This window comes from Pleurodeles waltl, chromosome 2_2, assembly GCF_031143425.1.
Source record: "Pleurodeles waltl isolate 20211129_DDA chromosome 2_2, aPleWal1.hap1.20221129, whole genome shotgun sequence".
In the NCBI taxonomy this organism is placed as follows: Eukaryota; Metazoa; Chordata; class Amphibia; order Caudata; family Salamandridae; genus Pleurodeles; species Pleurodeles waltl.
In genome coordinates this window covers 1,075,194,214-1,075,213,545 of record NC_090439.1, presented here as the reverse complement: position 1 = coordinate 1,075,213,545, position 19,332 = coordinate 1,075,194,214, and the positions used below count along the sequence as shown (strand labels likewise).

The 19,332-nt window shown below is 43.9% G+C and overlaps 1 protein-coding gene across 3 annotated transcripts in view; it reads left to right on the top strand.

Annotated features, from left to right (window-relative positions):
• Nucleotides 1-19,332, top strand: part of PTP4A3 (protein tyrosine phosphatase 4A3) — a 179,704-nt gene that overhangs the window by 141,092 nt on the left and 19,280 nt on the right. For all 3 annotated transcript variants that reach the window (XM_069220837.1, XM_069220838.1, XM_069220836.1), the window contains one exon: nt 7,320-7,394. In XM_069220837.1, the coding sequence (XP_069076938.1) occupies nt 7,320-7,394 (75 nt within the window). The remainder of the gene's footprint in view (nt 1-7,319; nt 7,395-19,332) is intronic.

The window sequence follows — 19,332 nt, the reverse complement described above, 5'->3', positions numbered from 1 at the left end:
TTTCATTTTCTTTATCCATGCACTTTTTTTGTTCTTGCATCTGTCTTCATTTTTCCCTCCAATTTTAGTCTTTTATACTAGTTGATTTTTTAAAATTTCATAGTGGAAAAATGCTGAGGGATAGTCTGTGGGAAGGTTTTTAAGGAATTGCCTTGTGTAAGAAGCTACCAGTAATGTGTATGTCTAGGATAGTTCTAAAAATGTAAGACTAACCCTCACACGCCATCCTAGGTGTCATGCTTCGTCATAGGGTCGTCTCGTTCCATGACAGTTTGTTAGGGGCGTATGAGCTCTTCAGTTATCTTCGAGAGCACTTTATGAGCACAATGAGCTCACCTCTTGATCAGGTTGGGGAGCTATGTGAAACTAAATGCATTACAGTAAAACCCATTCTCTCACTTATTTTGGCATATTTTATTGTGTGGATGTTAAAAGCAGACTAGCTGGGACTATAGGGTTTATCACAGCTCCCGACTCCCTTAAGTCAAATATGAGGCGATCCTGTGCTAACCCCAAAGTAACTTGTTCATTTTTTTTTTTTCTTTATTTGGTGGGTAGGTTGTTACGCTGGGTAGCCCCATACCCACCTTTACCCCCACCCCATTCTTGGTTTTGAGCTTTATATTTCATGGTCTTACTTGCATCCCATGCTCTCTTTAATATTCCATCCTTTATTTTCATTGTTCCTTTTCTTTTTCTCCATTTTGTTTTCCATTTTATTTTTCCTTTTTGTATTCATATTTCATTAGTAAGCATTATAACCAGAATTACTTTTCATATATTCCAAACGGTGACCACAAACCATGACTGATTTTAAGGGTGGAAAAAAAGCATGGTGGCCTGTGGCTTTAGTTCTCACCGACATGCAGCTCTAGCTGTTGTTTGACAGCAAGCCTCTTTTACTTGGAATGCGGTTGAACGACCGTCTGATGGTAGTATGCAACTCTATGGTAGGGTGACCACCTCCTCCTATGTCATTCTGGACGCGCTTTCCTGTCCTGGAGTTTTTTTGTGGTAGCCTAATGCTTTCTGGATGTTGTAATCTTGTTTTGCTTCCATTAAACTAACTTGCACGCCTGAAATAAGTGTTGTGTAGGCCAAAAGTTCAGGACTGGAGACATTGTACGTAAAGTACGGAGATTAAGAGGCATATTTATACTTTGCGCTGTTTTAGCATCATTTTGTTGATGCTAAAACATTGCAAACATAACTATATTTTGACGCTAGACACGCCTAGCGTCAAAATTTTGGGGTTAGCATAATTTTCTGGATGCGTGAACCCACCTTGCGTCAGTGAGATGCAAGGTAGGCGTTCCCATCTAAGAAATGATGCAAAACCCTTATCGCCATATTTATCCCTCTGTGCAAAAATGACGCACAGGTGGGAGGCTGACCCAAATAATGACGCTAAGCCTGCTTAATGTCATTTAACGCCTGGGACAGACCAGACATTAAGGTACCTTTGGACCCATTTCCATGGCCAAACACCATGGAATGGGCCAACAGGTGCCCACCCTAAACCAGAGGAACACCCCCACCCACACAAGAGGGACACCATAGGATTGGGGACCCCATCCCAGGTGAGTAAGTTACGTATTTGTTCTTAAAAATGTGAAAGTGCCATTGGAGGCCCTTAAAAGGGGACCCCTGCCTGGCACTGGGTGTAATGGCCATGCCCAGGGGACACTGGTCCCCTGTGATGGCCATTGCGGTTGTGGGCATGACTCCTGTCTTTACTAAGACAGGAGTAATTTTTGGGTGGTTGTGCGTTAGGAAATGATGCTAGGCTAGTTACGGCATTATTTTTGCCGCTAACCAGCCTACTGTCATTTTCTAACGCACAACCTCCTTTTTACATACCACCACCACCCCCCACCCAGCTAGTGTTTCAATTTTTTTGATTTTTTTGTTTACGTGAGCCGAAGCTTAGCACAGGCTTGCGCTGTAGAATGGTGCTAAACATTTTGATGCAAAAATGCGTTAACATGGTTTTGCATTCAAAAGTATAAATCTGGGCCTAAGTGTTTCCCCTTACTATATAGTTAACAAGAAGGCTAGCTGTTAAGAAGCACATTGGTCCTGTGATTGTTTCCAGTATTTCTTTATTAAATATCTTCCAGAAAAATGCCTCAGCCACCATACAGCAGCCCGATCTCGAGTTGTCACCTTAACTCCCATCTCCAACATTCTCTGAACAGTTTGCTCACCTTCCAATATGTAGATAATTTTTTTAGCATGAAAGCATAATCACCAAAGAGGGTGAGAGGCAGCCGAGACCTCACAAGGGTGTGGAAGTGAGGTTGCTAAAAGGGGTTGTGGGTGGTCTGTAAAGCTGGATTTGTTGGTAGTGACTAACTGCAAATTCAGTGTGAGATAATGTGAGCAAATTAAAAAGGGGATGGGGGGAGGCAAGAGTCTATGGACTGACCTAAATGCTAGGGGGAGGAGTTTTGAGAGGCTGTGTTCTGTTCTGCAGGTCGGCCTGCCCAGTGTCTTAAGGATGAAGTGAGTTGCACTGGGCATGGTTGGCAAAGTTAAAAACCTTTCCCGAGGGTACAAAGTACTACGGGAGACCTGTGAGAAGGCTGTTCTGATAAGTCAGTTTGCAGTCGGAGTTTTCAAAGTGGAATGTAAAGTAAGAATGTCTGGCTGATGTTGCATATATTGATGGGTACAGTATGTGTTCTTAATTGTGAAAGTGACTTGAAGTTTTCAGTTTCAATAGGAAGTTATCAATCGAAAATGAGCAAGGGAGAGGGAATATTTTTTTGTGTTGGTGATCTATGCTAGCAGTTGCGGCCCGCCGGGGCTCCAGGACAGAGGGAAAAGGAATTTTAATAAAAAATAAATAAACTTCCCTCCGCTCCGCTTCTCCGCGCACCGCTCCTCTCTTCCGTCCTGCATTGCAGGCACAGGCTCCCAGCCTGCCCTGCGGCCAAGCCTGACACTGCTCAGAGCAACACCCGTAGTGGCTGGGAGCGCCCAGCGTGTGGACCTAAGTTAGTAGAGGGGGGGGGGTGATACTGGAGGAGCAAGTAAGCAGAGTGGAATATATGCAATAGTCGGAGCACACAAGGTTGATAACACTATGAGGAGTATGAAAAGAGTGGTTTCTGACTGCATATGGTTGAAAAGCAGACAAACGCTCAAGGAGGGAGGGACAGTGTGTTCTGTGGATTTGGAGATTACAGAAGGTTTAGAAGTGAATGCCTTTGAAAGTCAGCTGGGGTGATGCTCGGTGGAGATGGTAGAGCGGCTGTAGGTTCGTTCCTCTGTGGTGGGAAGGGGTAGAAGGGAAGACGTGTCAGCAATTCACCGTGCGTAGGTTCTATTCAATCTAGGGCGGAGATCAGGGAATCTAGGTGGGAGACGAAACAACGCATGAAGTGCAGGATTGCAGGGTTTGACATTTTCAAAACGGAAGATATGCGATTTTGTCTTTATCTGCCTTTAAAGTTCCCTTCCTTCCATTTGTCTTGCACACTGCATGCATGCCTGTCTGAGTCTTCCTCCCTTAGTTCATTCCCTGCTGCCTTTTCCTCATGCTTCCCTTTATAGTGGCGTGTATAGTGCTTGTGCCATTCATGGCAAACATATTGTGTTCTCTAGTCACACATAGCTTTGGGTCTGCCTGCTTCAGCCATTGGCTTCTTTTTCTTTGGAACATTTAGCCAATGGCATACAACAGTGCCAGACACATCTTTGATCATCTTTCAGGTGTATTTTATTTTAGTATTAGCTTTCTATTGGCTGTTTGTGTGCCCTTCCACATTTGAACGCATGAGTAACTAGTTTGCTGTCTGAAAGTGGCCTTTTAGCACTTGGAAGGAAGCGCTAACAAAACATCTGAAAAATGGAAGTTGAAGAATAAAAGGCTGGGGAGCGGATGCTGACAACAGCGTTTAAAAATGGCTGCCCTAGAAAATAAAACAGCCCTTTTGTGTCTTGCCTAGAGATTGCTTAAGTTGTATCCCCATTCTTCTGCTTGCCTAAACATTCATAATCGAAATAATATACATAGGCCTTTGATCAGCCATCTTCATCAATTTGCCTCTTCAACTATCATGCACATTTTGCTTCTACCCACCACAGAGTACAGCATTGAGGAAATCAGTCTTTTTTGCGGCTGCCTTGCTTTGAGTGACAGCATTTTCCTGATCACATGTGCAGTTGCCTGTAAAGAAGCTCTTCTGCAGAAGGGCTGCCCGGCACATTTGTTTTATTTTGTTGCTATGTCATTTTATTTTCACTGTTCATCTGCAAACAATACATTAAAAAAAAAAAAAATGCACAATCGCCAAGGCCAGCTTTAATCTCTTTTCCAAAACTTATTATCTGCGGCATCTATTTTTGATATGATGTTATCTCTGCTCACACGCCGGTATCCAAACAAGCGCTGACAAATCTATATCACTAAGCACAAATGTTAAATCTTTGGCTTTCTACAGGGCTCATTTTCCTTTTTCCGTCCATCTGTTTTTTATTTGCTTACTAAATTCTTTTTTTCCTCCTCACTTTACTCTTATTTCTACCTCTCTTGATTTATTGTAGTATTCTTTTCATACTTTGTGTGCTTTCTCTTTAGTTTTCACCTCCCAAATGCGGTTTTAGCATTTTGCCGCCGCTCACTGGTGAAGAGGTATACAGTTTACCTGTTGTGCAGATGTGCTATTGAAGCAGTGGGTCTGCATAGGAGTGCAGTTGTTACACTTCTTTGAGAAGTGTCATTCTGCTGACAACAGCAAAATTGGATGGATGAAAATGTGACATTTGAACTACTGTTACTCACCCAGAATGCCTTCCATTTTTGCCTGTGCCGTTAAACACAGGACCCTTGTGCTGAAAGTCACATTTACACTGACGGTGTCTTTGTGGACTTTTTTAAATCTTTGAAGTGAATGGTTGGTGTTCCTCAATGCAAATGGGCAGACTCTAGGTTCCTCATTGTGATTGTCACATGTATAGCTCGCTATAGAGGCCATTATTTTTACTACTGTGATCGCTGTGCCCCTACTTGCAAGCGTGTCTTTCCTCCTATCCTCTCTCTCAATCCCTCTCTTCTAATCTGCTTCTCTTTCATACTCTCCTCTATCCCCTTCCCCAGTCTCTCTTCTCCTCTTCTCGTCCATCTTGTCTTACTCCTTTCTCACCCTGACACACTAATGTTACATTTGGTTCATACCTTTAAGTGTATTAGAATAGTGATGTCCGGTGGTGGTGGTTAGTGGATGTGTCCGGTGGTGGTGGTTAGTGGATGTGTCCAGTGGCAGTGGTTAGTGGGTGTGGTGTGGTTAGTGGGTGTGGTGTGGTTAGTGGATGTGTCTGGTGGCGGTGGTTAGTTGGTGTGGTTAGTGGATGTGTCTGGTGGCGGTGGTTAGTTGGTGTGGTTAGTGGATGTGTCTGGTGGCGGTGGTTAGTTGGTGTGGTTAGTGGATGTGTCTGGTGGCGGTGGTTAGTTGGTGTGGTTAGTGGATGTGTCTGGTGGCGGTGGTTAGTTGGTGTGGTTAGTGGATGTGTCTGGTGGCGGTGGTTAGTTGGTGTGGTTAGTGGATGTGTCTGGTGGCGGTGGTTAGTTGGTGTGGTTAGTGGATGTGTCTGGTGGCGGTGGTTAGTTGGTGTGGTTAGTGGATGTGTCCTGTGGTGTGGCTAGTGGGTGTGGTGTGGCTAGTGGGTGTGGTGGCGGTGGTTAGTGGGTGTGTCTGGTGGCGGTGGTTAGTGGGTGTGTCTGGTGGCGGTGGTTAGTGGATGTGTCTGGTGGCGGTGGTTAGTGGGTGTGTCTGGTGGCGGTGGTTAGTGGATGTGTCTGGTGGCGGTGGTTAGTGGATGTGGCCGGTGGCGGCGGTTAGGGGATGCGGTGTGGTTAGGGGATGTCTGGTGGCGGCGGTTAGGGGGTGTGGTTAGTGGATGTGTCTGGTGGCGGTGGTTAGTGGATGTGGTGTGGTTAGTGGATGTGTTGTGGATGTGGTGTGGTGTGGTTAGTGGATGTGTTGTGGATGTGTCCGGTGGCGGTGGTTAGTGGATGTGGTGTGGTTAGTGGATGTGGGTGGTGTGGTTAGGGGATGTGTCTGGTGGCGGCGGTTAGGGCATGTGTCTGGTGGCGGCGGTTAGGGGATGTGTTCTATTGATGTGTTCTAGTTTCTAAGAATGCTAGCTGCATCATTTGTAAGACCTGCATCATGTGTAGTGGCTGCAGATAATCCAGGGTTGTAATAAAGCTACTACTACTTTCAAGTTATCACAACGTCTGTGTGGTAATGGAGACAACGCCTTTTTTGGGGTCCTTTTCTCTTCCTCATCCTTTGCCCCATTGCTCGTACTTACCTCCTTTCTCTTTCTCCCATTCTCTCACTTCCTCACCATCTCCTTTTATTTTGCCCCTTTCCTCTCTTGTCCATTTGCCCATGCTCTTCTACTGCCTTTGTACTTCCACCCTCGCTGAAGTGTAAACACAAAGCCAAACATCAGACAGGCAGGCACTGTTGTGTTTAGTTTTTAGGGTCGAGCCTGCGTTGCATGCGCATGAGTATCGCAGCGAGACGCTTTATTAGAAAAGGGCTCGGAGCCCTATCGACGTCACGTCAGTGTGTTTGATTGGTTCGTTGGCTTGCCTAGTAAAATCTGCTTGCTTTCATTAGTGGAAGGCACGCATACGTCATGCCTTTTCCGGTGGTTAGTCCTCCTCGAGCGCAGCGACCAAGTACAGAAAACATGCGAGGCCCGCTGTTTTCTGTCGGATCGTGGACTACTTTTTCTCTATTTTCCTAGCGCGATTTCGCTTGGCAGAAGTCGAGCGCTTTACACAGTTAATTTCACTTTTTCGGGTTACGTACATAAAAGCACTTTTGCCGATAGATGAAAAGTCGGGTTGGGAGTTTACGACTCGATCAGCTCTAACATGAGCAAACGCGAGACCCGTTGCATTGCAAATGCTTGTTTTCTTTTCTTTTTTTAAACTCGAAGGGAGATTGTAAAATAGCTGCAGCCAGTTCAGAGCAGGCTGGGTCCTCTCCCGCCTCCAGGCTGCTGCCTCACTGATAGCTACACCCCTACCTAGAGATAGCTGATTGGTTCACTGCTGGACAGGTAGAGACACCCCAACCCCACCCCCCAAATTAAATCTTGATTGCTAGGAGGAATCCCCTTTTCTTCATTATCTGGTGAAGACGTTTCGTTTAGCACTTACGCCTGGCTACCCATAATGTACTGTGTTTTTCAAGCGCTGTGTGGTGTTGAGTACGGCTGCCTGTGAACGGTGCATTGTTTTATTTTGTCCTCGGGTACCAGGTTGCACAAGTCACCTGTGTCCTTTCTCTTTGCAGAGCTCCTGTCCTTGTAGCGCTCGCCCTGATCGAGAGCGGCATGAAGTACGAGGATGCCATTCAGTTCATAAGACAGTAAGTGCCCTGTAGTAAACTTTTGCTGTGTGCCAAGATGCAAGCCTGCCGTACAAGTTACAGCATAAATATCCCAGGGCACAGAACACCCTCCCTGGTGAATGCCAAGGAGCTGTTAGTACATCTAAAGGGCGGCATGAGCTGTTCCACTGCCATTTAAGAAGAAGTTTATTTGGAGAAGCTTTTTTTCCACTGGGGTACTTGAGCCTGTGACCTCTAAACCAAACCATCTTTTTCTCAACCTGACTTTTCTTTAGCACGTTATGAATTTATATTAATTGAACAGCGGTGTTTCTCTTCTAAACAAACTCACAAGTCGCTCAAAGCACAAACGTCCTTCCAGAGTTGCTGGTAACTCATTTAATCTTAGCTGCCAGGGGCGGGACTAGTTTGAACCTTAAGGGGTCTTGATCACATGACCATCTTTGAAACCAATGTGAATAAAAAACAATCTAAGCTGAAAAGTACCACGTTTGTCTCCGTGAACTGGCTATTGAAAATACTATATGAAAGGAAGCGATAAGAAAAATGGTCATTAGTAATTTGTCAGTAATTTATATTTCCACTGATAAATCATTAGTAGTTAATTTATGGGCATTTTAAGTGATTAATTCACTTTGTCATGTTATTTGTGCATATTAAAAAAAATATATGGGTATTGGCTGGCATTTTAAAATAGTCACTCAGACATGGTTGGCAGTGTTGTCATTCTATCTAGATCAACCTATGCTTGAGAGGCACCTCTGACACCCAATGCTATGGAAAATCAATGTAAAGTATTCTAGACCAAATCAAAAGGAAATGTTGATACATTGGGGGAATCAGAAGTTACGTGAATGGAGAGAATATTCCTTTTTTTAATAACCCTCATTCTTTACTTGCTACTGAAGATACTCAAACGCATTCAGATCACCAGGCAGACCCACCGTTTCAGCCAATGGAAATTTGCTCCAACACTTAAATAAGTTGCTCATTTTGTGTTTCTTTTTGTACAAAGCCTCATCTCTTAAGTGAGGGATGCAAAATATTTTGCCACTAAGATACAAAATATTGTCTGGGAAGATAGGTACATGTTAGTAACAGTTTATTTAAATGCCTTTTATGGGCGCATCAGACAGTGACTGCGAGCCTACAGGTATTTAAGAGCCAAGGACATGAGTTTTCTTGAACATACACATTACTAGATATAATAATTCTCTGCATACATGAGAATTTATTTTACTTCAAGAGGCAAACATGCAAACCAATCCAAGGGACTGCTATTGGCACCGCCTTCGCCCCAGCTATGAGAATTTGTTCATGGGCTGGTGGGAGCAGCTAGATGGTCTGGGCACAAAACATGGAAATGTCCACCAATACCATTGTAGTATGCTTGCAAGACATAGACTACCTTTCCATGTATATAAAGTTTGGAACCAAAACTCAAAACAATTTCATAGGTCAATAAAATAAAAGGACTTCAGTTTAACTCTTCCTATGAAAACTAATTGCACCTGTTAGAGTTCCTACTTGTCAATTTAGCCGTCAATGAAAATCATATTATGACCACTTTATACAAAAAACAGACTGCTGGCAACTCTATTTTGCATGCACTAAGCAGCCATCCACCAACCTTTAGAAGGATTATTCCCTACAGTGAGTTTGTACATGCAAAACGGAACTGTAGCTCTGAATCATCTTACCCTGCAACACAAACTGAAATGTTGTGCAGATTAAAGCCTGATGATATTCTAACAAAGTCTTAAAACAAGCATCTAAGACAGTAGGTAAACACCTGAAAGCATCCTGTATGGCAGAACATAATGCCATGAATCCCTTGGGAATGGGTCCTAGTCCAATTCGTTTTATTACATCGTACAACACACAAGATAATTAGGTACATAAGATTATTCCCAAGCATTGGAACACCCTTAGAGGAGATAATACCCTGAATGTTCAAATTGTATTTGTATAGCTCTTACCCTTGACGAGGTGTCGGAAGTGCTTTGCGTCGAGTAGCGCGTTATCCGGGATCCCAAACTTAGTGGTCGGTCCATTAGTTATTCTGACTAGTTTCGCATGCTCATTCCATGCATTGGATCCAGTTTGTTTGTGGTGCATTGTTGACATAACTGTGATTATACGAGGGGGCTATGTGAAACACACTTGCTAGCTGGAATTAATAAATATTCTGCTTTCCAAAAAGCTTTCAGGCAGATGGGCATGAGATTTTAGAGTTACTTTAATACAGAAGAGGCAGACGAAAGGTAGAAAGAGGAGGTCGATTAATAAAAAATAAATTAAAAAAAAGTGAAGTAATGGGAACAAAACCCTTTGTGGGATGGACTCTTCTTGAATGTAACCAAAGATAAACTAGCCTGTCGTGACATACAAGGTATTACACCTTCATTTGGGCTCACATCAACCTCAGGCGTTTTCATCTTTGGTGCTGCACTTGCAGGCACTGCACTGACCAGTGTCACAGAGTAGCACTTAGAAGATTTGGGCCACTAGTGAACAGTCCGGTCCAAAAATAAAATACGTAATTAAGGATTTGTGGTTTTCTCATTTGCCTCAGTAAAAATGTAGAAAATATAAAAAGAATGTACTTGGGGGGGGGGGGGGAGGGGATGGGGTTATTTACGCAATCAATACCAGCGGTTGACAGGACTCTAAGAAGAATGGAGTCGTGTTATATAGTTGATGCCAACTTCCGTTTCTCCCTCCCACCGCGCGCACCCAGTGTGAACTGGGCTGAACTTTCACCGCTTCTCGTTTATTGGCCAATACCTTTCTTTACAATTTTGTTGTTTTGATCATATGTTTTAATAACCAACTCAATGTAGTTTTTAAAATGTATTTTTCATCACAAGGTGGTATGAATACCCATGGACGTATAACCCTCAAGATGTCCTTCGTCACGAATATCACCACTGCCATTTATGCTTATTGTAATGAAATGTTGGGTGATGTTGTAAGGATTCTACCTGATATTATGGAGAATGACTAATAAAGTTGATAATGGTTTATATGTGATTTGGGAGAACTATGACTATTGCTTAGCGGGCATTAATTGACCTGTGTTTTCACAATCACAGGTCCATTGTAACTATTGATAATGAAACTCAAAAGCATGAATTCTGAATCTTTCGCATATGGACCCTGCGAGAGCCAGGACGGAACTTGATATTATGTAACAGGGTTCCTATAGTAAGTTATAGGTTCTAAATTGATTGAAAAAATTACAACTATTACCAATCAACCCTAAGTCGGCATATACGTTGACAATTGAGTCCTTTTATTAGCACCATTAATTGCCCAGAACATCCAAATCATGAGTCCTTCCTAGTACTAGGAACCCCCAAGATGTTGGGTACAGGTGCAATAACGCGTAACCACACAAACTGTGGTTGACAGCATGGCGTGAGCCTCGCAGTACCACAAAAACCCACCAGCAGATCAGCCTTGCCATTGTAACATGACAGAGTACACTGAAAGTCTTTTTACTATGACAAAGTGACGTAGTTACTTACGATAAAAATAGTTAACTGATAATGAACTATCACTGTGGAATAATATTTTCATTACTGTCAAAGTATTAATTGAGACTTTTATCACCAGGTTCTTTCATTTTGTATTGTGTTTGGGCCAGTTTAGATAGACAAGACTTTCACTTTCTGTTTTTTTATTCACAGTGGTCTGAAAGGTGGTCATGTGAAAGACCCTTCCAGGTCAAAATGCATCTTATTCCCTGGCAACATGGAATAAATGAGTGTCATTAGCAACTCTTAAATGGCTTGTATGTTTGTTCGGAAGAGACACAGCTTTTGAACATCACTGCAGTCGCCCAAGATAGCCACAAACGAGCCCTGGTTCGCTTAGCTTGGAGTCCTCTTTCCCAGCCCCCCTTGATAATATAATGGGGTGCTCCATTAAACGTGAAGGTTACTGCCTCTGATTTCACATCACCCTTCCACTGCTATATACAACTTATCACCCCACCTGGAGGAAGAGGTTGTGATGCTTTTACAAAAAGGCGCAATAGAAACTGTATTTGCATGCCAACACTGAACTGGAGAGTACTTACTGTCCTTTTTAAACCCCACAAAGGATGGCTCCTTCTGGCTAGTCCTTGACCTCTGGCCATTGTCTCACTTTCACATTTAGTCTACAAGATTTCATCCCCCAGCGCTGCCAAGGCAACTTCATGATAGCACTGCATATGAAAGACATACTTTGATATCCTGATCGACTGTGGATGACTATCAGTTCAAGGTGTTACCCTGTGGAATCACTGCAGCTCCTAAAATGATCACAAAGTGCCCCAGCAGTGGTGGTAGTGCACAGGTGCAGACGTTTCCATACTTAGGCGGCCTGCTGGTCAGGAGCATCAACATATGAAAATGGAAGAAGTAGCGTTGAGACCTACGAGAAGTAGGGACCTTCTTCACAGCATAGGTTTCACCCTTAATATGACAAAAATTGCATTTTTAGTTGCTGCTAATTCAGCCGGTCCTCTGCTCAGTCTCAATGAAATGACGTCAAGGAATACCCCAGGGACCGGAGGATCATGGCATCCCAACAGTTTCTGCCTCTTTTTCCATACACTGTCTCTTTACTGTTTGAGCTGTCGTGAAACTGTTGGAAATTATGGTTTCATGCCTGGCAACTGTACTTTAACCAAATTGCGCAAGCAGCTTCAGAAATGGGTCACAAGGCAGTGGGCACAAGCAAAAGTACTGCAGGAGGATCTAGTGTTGGTCACAACCAAGGTTTAGCACTCTGCTTTCGTAGATCAGCAAGGCTCTGTTCAGTAGTCCCTTTCCAGACTCCCTTCTGCAAGTGCCCATCATCGATAAGTCTCATGGAATGAGGTGCTTGCCTCTGCAAGATGACTCCAAGGTATCTCGATCCTTGAGTACCAGGTGTGCCACATAAACGTCCTGGAGTTTCAAGCCATCAAATAGCCCTGAAAGTGTTCCTCCCACTTACACAAAGAAACAGATAACGTGACTGCCGTAGTCTACACCCAGAAGCAGGGTGTGGCACCCACTGCCTCCCAGCTCCCTGCTTTAGCACCTAAGATTTGTCACGGGGCAGTCAGCAACAGGATTCACCCGTTGGCGTAGCATTTTCCAGGTGTGGAGAATGACTTTGTGAACCTGCTCAGCAAGACACATTAAAACATTCATGAGTAGGAACTCCACCAAAATGTCATTCAGAAGTACATCCAGTGGTGGGGGATTCCAACAATAGACCTGTTCATCACTTCCTTAAATGCAAAATGTCAAACCATATACTGCGGGTACCCACAGCCGTGGTCCATGGGCAATCTACTGTGGATGAACTGGGTGGGATATTTGTATAAATCTCTGATCAGAGACTGCCTAGGAGCTCTTCAAGGTCCAGTATACACATTCCTCAATTAGATGTATTCATCAAAAGAGCATGCAGTTCCTTTACTGCACTGCCCATCGAGCCCTTCTAGGGGGCACTTTACCCGACATCTTTGGAAATGTCAAACGTGATGTCAGCAGATGTAGATTCGTGTCAGTGATTCAGAAATAGATTAGATACTGGGAAAATGCTTTAATGGGGAGGTTCTCTTGTTATGATTAAAAAAAAGGAGCCAGCGCGAAGTTGTGTGTATGTCATTCAACTTGTTTCGTGCCCTTACTGTCATCAAAGATCTTGGAAATGTATCAAGACTAATAAACCTAATCTACATATTGTAGTTGTAGAGAGTGTTTGATAATAGTCCTTGTACCACCCTAAATTAAAAACTGTGGCTACCTACAGTATTCCTCTAGTCATCTAAAACTGGCCTAATAAAGAGAAAAATAAAACAATCCTATGGAAATCCGACAGTTTGCAGTTCGTCAATGCTGTCTAGAAGCATCAGTAATGCGGAAACATAGTGTCAAGTGACCTCCTTTAGAAAAACCATGCAAGTGCAGAATCAGTGTGCCATGGCAGGAACACTCTAGGCATACAAGACTTATAGGTAGACTAGTGTAATAAGGTATAAATACCTTTCATCAAGTCATTCATGGAGGGTAATACTATCAAAGGCTGATACCTGTATGGAACCTACACTCAAGTCAACTACTGTTCTTGTACTGGGTGGCCATTTTCTTAATTGCACATGCCTTTCTCCGACACATTAGCGAGCTTCAGGCTCTAGTAGCCCAAGAGCAACACAAGATGATGGGCTGAGTGCTGAAACTTTTCAAACACTTATCCCCCAGTCACAGATCCGGGTTAAATCCATTGTTCTTTTGCTCACCATGCCTCCCCAGTTTCGACCCAGCCATATGCAAATCAGTCTTGACCATGTTCCCCCTGGGAACAGTCCAGTCAAGTCCAAACTGCCAAGCCAGCTCCTCCGTGGGCCAGAAACAAGCATCAGGGGACCAGTTTAGGGGTATCGCCCCTCATCAGCCAGGCTAGCTGGAATTCAGTGGCACAGTGAGCATGGGACCCACGTCTGGGCATACCCTTGCCACTTACGGGGAGCATAACACTTAACACTCTGAATCTTAGTAGAGCACTTACTACATTGATAAAACTAAGCCCTATAGAAAGTAGACTCTACTTTTTATGTAGCCTTCGACAAAACCCCACAAGGGGCTGTGCGATCTCAAAAGTTGGCATTGCTAGGTGAGTACTTGAGTGCATCCTAACTTACTCTACATGTGGAGTGGGCTCCCCGTGCCCCCTAGAGCTTATTCTACATGCAAAAACACATGCTTTTTGGGTGACCTCTATTTAATATTTGTAAGGCTGCTGCTTGGTCAATGCTACATACCTTCTCTAAGTGTTATTGTGTCAACTGTCTTGCATATCTATAGGCTTTAGTTGGCTAAGCAGTCTTAAGAACACTTTTTCAAACATCTACATTATTTGCTTATTAGCCAGCACTTTGGAGAGAACTCTGTGCAGAGAGTCTACAGCCACATACGCTATGAACAGGAAATGTTACTTACCATGTAACCATCTGTTTGCAGCTTATAGTGTTGTAGATCCACATGCACCCACACTCCTGTACAGAAGCAAGTGGGGGACTAGAGATATTTCCCTAGTTTTAACTCCCTCTGCTATCAACCACACTCTGTCTTCAGCACTGCACTTCACTTACGTTGCTCGCCCACTGAGCAGAAAAACAATCTAAGCTGAAGCCAGGGGCTGGTGCATTGTAGACCGTGGCATCACATCCTGTTTTGTGACTGAAACGTCTTTGTGGAAAGATAAGTTAAAAAAGTTGTCAAGAGTATGCAGAGCATGAGAATATATAGCACTATGAACCACAAACAGATGGCTACAGGACAAATAATATCTTCGATGGCATGTGTGGCTGTAGATATACATGCTTTGCATACTCCTGCCATCTGGTGTTGGGTGCGGATGTGTGCAAGTTTTTCTTCAAATAAGCTTCTCAAATCACGAGGTAAAGGGATTCCTCCTCTCTGTGATATTGTGCATGGGCATAGACTTCATTGTTAGATTGTCTTCTTTCTGCCATCAAGTTCGGGCCTGTTCCTCAGTGCTCGGGTTCAAGACAGTTTCTTTGGACTCTATTTAGTATATCTACACCTCGATTCCCATCGGTATTGTTCTCAATCATGTTTCCTATCTCGATAATAAAGAAAACAGCCACTCAGTTTGAAGTGCTTCAATCGCGGCCTTCGGGCCCATTGGGTCGCCTTTTCTCATTTTTTCAGTCTCCCACTAGGATGAGCTGCTAATGGGATGGACTCCATTCTGAATTTGTCCTCGCTGCTGCGCAAAGTAACCTCATATCAACCTCCACCAGGTCTATAACCTGTGCCTGTCTCCCGTCAAGGAGAATTGCAAAGCCTGTCAATCGTTCCAGTCGAAAAAGATGCTACAGGATTGTAGAGTGGAGCAAAAGGAGATGCTGCGTAAAGATCTCAAGGAGACCCCAACATCTTCAGTCTTCATCACACTGAACAGGAAGAGGAACTGCACAAGGCCTCAGCAGTAGAAGAGGAGGCCCTTGCCATTCCGGACTCCAAAGTGGGGTTTATTATGCACAACCAAGATCTTCCATCTGGACAGCATGCAGTGAGTATAAATGCCCCTGTCCAACCTACTAAAAGACATTTGGCTTTGACTGAAACTCCAGCTCACGGGCCACCACTGCCAAAGGGCAGTCTGACCAAATATCAGCTAAGGATGCCCTGCCCTCAGGCCCGGCACCGACAGCCAAGCCGAAACACCTTCACCATACCCTGCCATCCAGTTTCTGCACAGAGCCGACCATCTTCCTCCTCGGCTCCGAGCAAACCATGAGATGCTGCTTCGGCTCCGACCATCTAGGCACTGAAACATAAACCAACTTCGGTACTGAAAACGTCCGATTCGACACAGGAACCGATCCTAGAGACCATGGCAGTAGGTTTGACCTGAAACAAAAGAAAATACACATCCAGCCTTTTACTTGGACGTATTATGGTAAGGCCAGTGCAGTCAATGCCTTCCACATCAAGTCAGTTCACTTTTGAGGAGGTCATTGATCTGCAGGTACCCCCTAAAAAAAAAAAAAAAAAAAAAGACATTACCACTAGCCCTTTACTTCCACCTTTGCTTGTTTCTCCACCACCTTCTTCACCTTCAACACCTCATTCACCACATCACTCACTTGATATAGCTGAAGATACGCCTTTAGGATCCCAACAATCATACATGAAAGATCAGGGGGACAGATATGATCTACAGCAGTCACCTACAGATCCACAGGACACTTACGATATGGACTCCACTTGAGATAATGATCCAGAGCTCTACCCAGCTAAACCCTCACCCCCCAGATGATGCAAACTCATTCCAGGAACTTGTAGCTAGGGGCGCTTCATACCATCAAGTCCCATTGCATAAAAATCGTATTGAGGATCACTTTTGTTTTGAAACATTGCCTTCTGCCACAAGGGCATGTCCGTGCTTGCCCATGTTAAAAGGGAAGACGCCACATGCAGAAGAGATCGTTAAAGATCCAGTATGTGTACACACAACACGGAGGGGTAGAGAAAAAATAAGACTGCACCCTCGGACCCTATAAACATTACAAGTCAACTCCCTCCAGATCTCAAATGCATGGAAAAGGGCAAACTGTCAAACATCAGTCCCTCGACCTAATACAGAATCCAAGCTGCTTGATGCCTCTGGTGCAAGGGTTGCTGACCAAGCAGCTAATCAGTGGTGCATAGCCAACATCCAAGGGCTCTTAGCAAGATACACCAGAGCCCACTGGCATGCAATGGAGGAAGTCCTTCAACATCTTCCTGAAGAGTATAAAAAGAACGGACATCAAATTGTTCAGGAGGTACAATGAATTTCTAACAACTTCATTAGATGTGCACTTGATGCAGTGGATACAGCGGCTTGAGGTATTAACCCTAGTTTTCTATTGCGTAGACATGCCTGGTTATGCATATTTGGTTTTAAACAAGTGCAAATAGCACTTTTAAATACCCCCCTTTGATCAGGAACATTTATTTGACCCACAAGTAGACCAAATGTTAGAAAAAAAGATAATGAAGTCCCCAAACTCCCACTTATCGTGGCTTCTTTCGGTACCCCATGTACAAACAGGGCACCAAACAGCATCAGATTCCTTTACATCTTCCTATAGACAACATCAAACATCCCCCCAAGCCTTTTACTCAGGCACATTTAGAGGAAACGATTCAAAGAGTTGTGTCAAAGCTACCTCCACCTCTAAACAGTGACTCTTTCCATACCCCCTGCCCATAACACACCTGTCGGGGGATGTCTACAACAATTCTTTCCCACCTGAGAAAACATAACGGATCAGTGAGTGTATTCAACATGGTTATTGTCTGGAGCTCATAAACACTCCTCCAAACATCCCACCTCGCAGACACAATCTCTCCGCAGAACATTTAACCTTTGCTCAAACAGAAAGTACAGGCTCTCTGGGTCAAAGGGGCCTTAGAGTCTGTCCCACTTCAACAGCAAGGCTCAGGAGTATATTCACTATACTATCTCATTCGCAAAAAAGACTGTTTACTTCGTCCTATATTAGACCTCAGGCACTCAGTAACTCATTACATACTATCCGAACACTTTCGTACGGTAACTCTACAGGCTGTGATTCCTTTGATACAACAAGGTGACTTTCTCAGCACTAGACTTAAGTGGTGCTTATTTTCACATTCCAGTGCATCCAGCACATTGCAAGTACCTCAGGTTTGTGATAGCGGGAACACATTACCAATTCAGAGTTCTCCATCTGGAGTCACTACAACTCCCTGTGTGTTCACCAAATGTCTGCAACATACTCAATCCACTCTACAACTTCTGCCTTTAACTGGGATTTACAATCAACGTAGAAAAATGTAATCTTCAGCTGTCACAAATTCAACCATACTTAGGAGCTACTCTCAATGCACAGCTGGTATTAGCCTTCCCCAATACAGCCAGGGTACACAACCTAACTCGGATTCAACAATTTCATTCCAACCAGTATATAACAGACCGAACAATTGAGAACCTTTTAGGCATGAGATAGCATCTTGTATTGCAACAGTGCCAAATGCCAGACTACATAAGTGACCGGTGCAAGAGTGTCTGGCCAGTCAGTGGACACAGTCAAAGGGTCAATTACTACATCCAGTGTTGGTAGACAGGCACACACATCACTCTCTGCAGTGGTGAAATACAAAACCTATTGAAAGGGTGGCTGTTTCTAGATCCTGTTCCCAAGATCCCTCTCAGCGGATGCATCACTCACAGGGTGGGAGCACACTACAGAATTTCACAGTCCACGCTCTCTGGGATACCAGACAACATTCTCTGCATCAGTTATTTGGTGTTTCAAGCAGTTCACCTATCACTAAAAGCTCTTCTAACACATCTGAAAGGCAAAGTTGTCTTAGTCCAGACAGACATCATGAAGGCCATGTTCTAGTTACAAAAACGGGGAGGAGAGGGACACTCTACAGTTATCACACCTATTGCAACACTCAACTATTAGTGGAACACGTACCAGGGATGGGCTGCGACTTTGCCGACCTCGTCATTAGGATGCAGCAACAAGTCCATAAATGGGAACTTCACCCACAAGTCCTCCCTTACTTCCACTGGTGGGGATTGCCACACATAGACCTGTTCGCAATCGCAGACCATGCAAAATGCCCAAATTTGCCTCCAGGCTCTCCACTATCCAAGGCCTATGCTCTATGGATGAACTAATATGGGATATTTGCCTACACTTTTCTACTTCTCCCTCTCCTTCCATAAGTGGTTCGGAAGCTCAGGCAGATGACCTTCACCCTCATTCTAGTAACTCCTACTTGGGTTTGGCAACCATGGTTCACCACACTACTCAACCTTTCTGTAGCGCCCCATGAGAAGCTTCTTCCAACCCGGATCTTCTCACTCAGAACCATGGGGAAGTCTGGCACCCATAACTAAAGGAACTCGATCTTGCGATTTGGCTCCTGAAGTTTATAGAATTCGGACACTTGAATCTCCCTCCAGAATGCATGAACATTCTCAAGGAGGAAAGTAAACCCACAACCACAGCATGTTATGCTGCAAAATGAAAAATATTTTTTTTCTACTGCTGTGACACATAATGAACTCTTCAATGTAACTGTTCAAAATATTGTATACTATTTACTTCATTTACAAACGTGTTGTTTAGCATACACATCAATATATCTGCATGTAGCTAAAGTAGCTGCCTACCTCTGAAAGACAGCATTTATCCCTATTTAAAGTACCGGTTATCAAAGCATTTATGAAGGGTCTTGAGTGATTCCACCCAGAGAACCCCCTGCGCCTGCTTGGAATCTCAACATTGTACTTACTAGACTTATGGCTCCACCATTTGAGTCCTTGTATAACTGCCGCCTTCAGTTTCTCTCATGGAAAGTAAGATTTTTAATAGCAGTCACTTCACTAAAATGCGTCA